Source organism: Sinocyclocheilus grahami, unplaced genomic scaffold, assembly GCF_001515645.1.
Source record: "Sinocyclocheilus grahami isolate Dianchi unplaced genomic scaffold, SAMN03320097.WGS_v1.1 scaffold23.1, whole genome shotgun sequence".
NCBI lineage: Eukaryota > Metazoa > Chordata > Actinopteri > Cypriniformes > Cyprinidae > Sinocyclocheilus > Sinocyclocheilus grahami.
Genome location: NW_015505202.1, coordinates 921,113 through 923,305, shown reverse-complemented (window position 1 = coordinate 923,305; position 2,193 = coordinate 921,113). Strand labels below are relative to the sequence as shown.

General features: G+C 38.2%; 1 protein-coding gene across 1 annotated transcript in view; it reads right to left on the bottom strand.

Moving 5' to 3' along the window:
• Window positions 1-543: 543 nt before the first annotated feature.
• The window catches only part of LOC107560507 (phospholipid-transporting ATPase IG), a 65,887-nt gene continuing 64,237 nt past the window's right edge, over window positions 544-2,193 (bottom strand). Inside the window, exon 29 of the mRNA XM_016244714.1 lies at window positions 544-1,388. Within this exon, the coding sequence (XP_016100200.1) occupies window positions 1,242-1,388 (147 nt within the window). The 3' untranslated portion in view covers window positions 544-1,241. The remainder of the gene's footprint in view (window positions 1,389-2,193) is intronic.

The window sequence follows — 2,193 nt, the reverse complement described above, 5'->3', positions numbered from 1 at the left end:
AGAAATACCTCTGACAAAAATGCAACATTTGTAAGAATAATTACAAGGAACAATAAATATGTCAAATAGAATCACATAGTCAAGAACAAAATAATTCAATTATAATCTAAAAAGTGACAAATTATGGCACGTAGAAATGGAATGTATTTAGAAGTGAAAAAAAGTAGAATGAAGATTACATGCCCTCCAAACCACTAGAGGGCACACATGAGTTCAATATGCATCGGACCTAAAGCTCTTATTTAACCAATCTAAGCTCCACCGCTTATAAGAGATTTAATCAGTAACCTCAAAAGTTAAATGTATGCATGTGGACATGAAAGTGTGTTTTTGAGCACTGGCCTGGTATATAAAGCTGACACATTCAATATATGTGTCATTAATGGCTCAACATTGAATAGATGCTTAACTCTGACTCTCTCTGAAATATGCAATTAACTTTGCATCGAGAACCAATCCTAATGTGTGCCGTAACCATGGATAATCTATCTTCAAGGAAAAACTGAAGACAGCCGGTCGCCCGTTTTAATGGAATCTCTCTTCTTTTTTTTTTTGGCATCAAGCAACATTTTCCATACTTTTCACTAGTACAATTTGTAACTCAACTGTAAACTGATCCCCGTTTCAACAAAGAGTAACATTGAAAGACTGTGACAGTACATTATAAGAAATATCTGAAGAAAATCTGTAATTGATTTTCGATTTCTCACACACACGGAGTTGTTGGGCTCCGTGGGATATCCCAGAACTCCATGTGGTCGAACAAACAGCAAATTGTTGAAAGGCAGCTTTTATACCCATAGGGTCAGGGCCCGCAGTGCAGCATCTTAGAGAGACCTCACATTTAGGAATCTTGAACAGCTACATATCACAAAACTCTAATCTACGATTTGGGATTGTGATCACAGCTGGTAACCGATCACAAAAGGGGCCAACTGTCTGCCTACAAAGTAAAGAAAATCAGAGAGTATGAAAAGTGCCATTTATTTATTCTAAAGTGGACTTTTTTGGGGCGATCAGGAAAGACAACCAATAAGGAGGAACCAGGTGGAGCAGGGGTGTTGGTACATTCCGTAGCAGTCGAGTGCGACTGACGATTTTGCCAGTGACACATTCATCCCAGTAGGGTTGAATATGGGAGTTTGGCAGTAGGGCAGGGCAGAAAACAGTTTTTGTGGAATCGTGCTGAGATGGAAGGCTTTAAGATAAGATGTAACAGTAAAGCAGTTTAAGTTCCATTGTCATGATTCATTTAAACAGGCAAGAGGAAGCGCAGTGACCCCGGAAGATGTGAGGGGCCCATCAGTAGTCTTAACCAAAGGCTGTCTGTGCCCATCACAGTGGCGCTCCTTCAGATGCTTGTAGGAGAGAGGTGTGACTGCAGCCATCTGTGGTGCACAAAAAAATACCACACAAAACACTTTAGCACACATGTAAAAATGTATTTAACAGTGGAACAGGAAAGATATGATTAGCAACAGTGTTTTAAGAGCATCTCTTAATTGATCGATTCATCAAAAATAACCAAACCAAACACATAAACCTAGATCATTCTGTACACAACACCAACCCTAAACCAAATCAAACTCATATGCACCAAAGAACCATCCTAATCAGAGGAGGGTCTGGTTGCCAGGAATGATTCGCACATATTATTAGACCAAATAAACGCTGATGTGAATCCTGGTTTAAGGAATGTTCTGGAATTAAAACAAGTATTCATTGTCACAGTTGCTGTTGATTACTGGACATGAACTAGCAAAATGGGCTTTTAACAAAACTTGGATGTCTATGCAGCAGAAAGGCAAAACATTTTCTGAAAACGGTGCTACATGACTATAGAAAACACAGAAAAAAGGGGCTGTGATGTTCCATTTTGCCAAAATCTTCAACACCCATAATTGTCACCACTCGTCTATTGATCCAAATGTCCATGGGTGGGAAAACAAAAATGCAGAAGTTCAATCTGTAGTTTTAATGAAAGCCCTGGACCTGTCAAAAACGTGTCACTTTGAATCATTTGGCAGACTTTTGCTGACAAATAAACAGGAATATCTGGTAACAAGGAAAAAAAGATTGCACATTGTTCATTAACATATACTACTGACATTGTAACAATACAAAGCTAGTTGAAAATCGGTGAACTTATCCTTTAATTTGAACTAGTCTTTATTTAAAAGAGAAAATTTATTT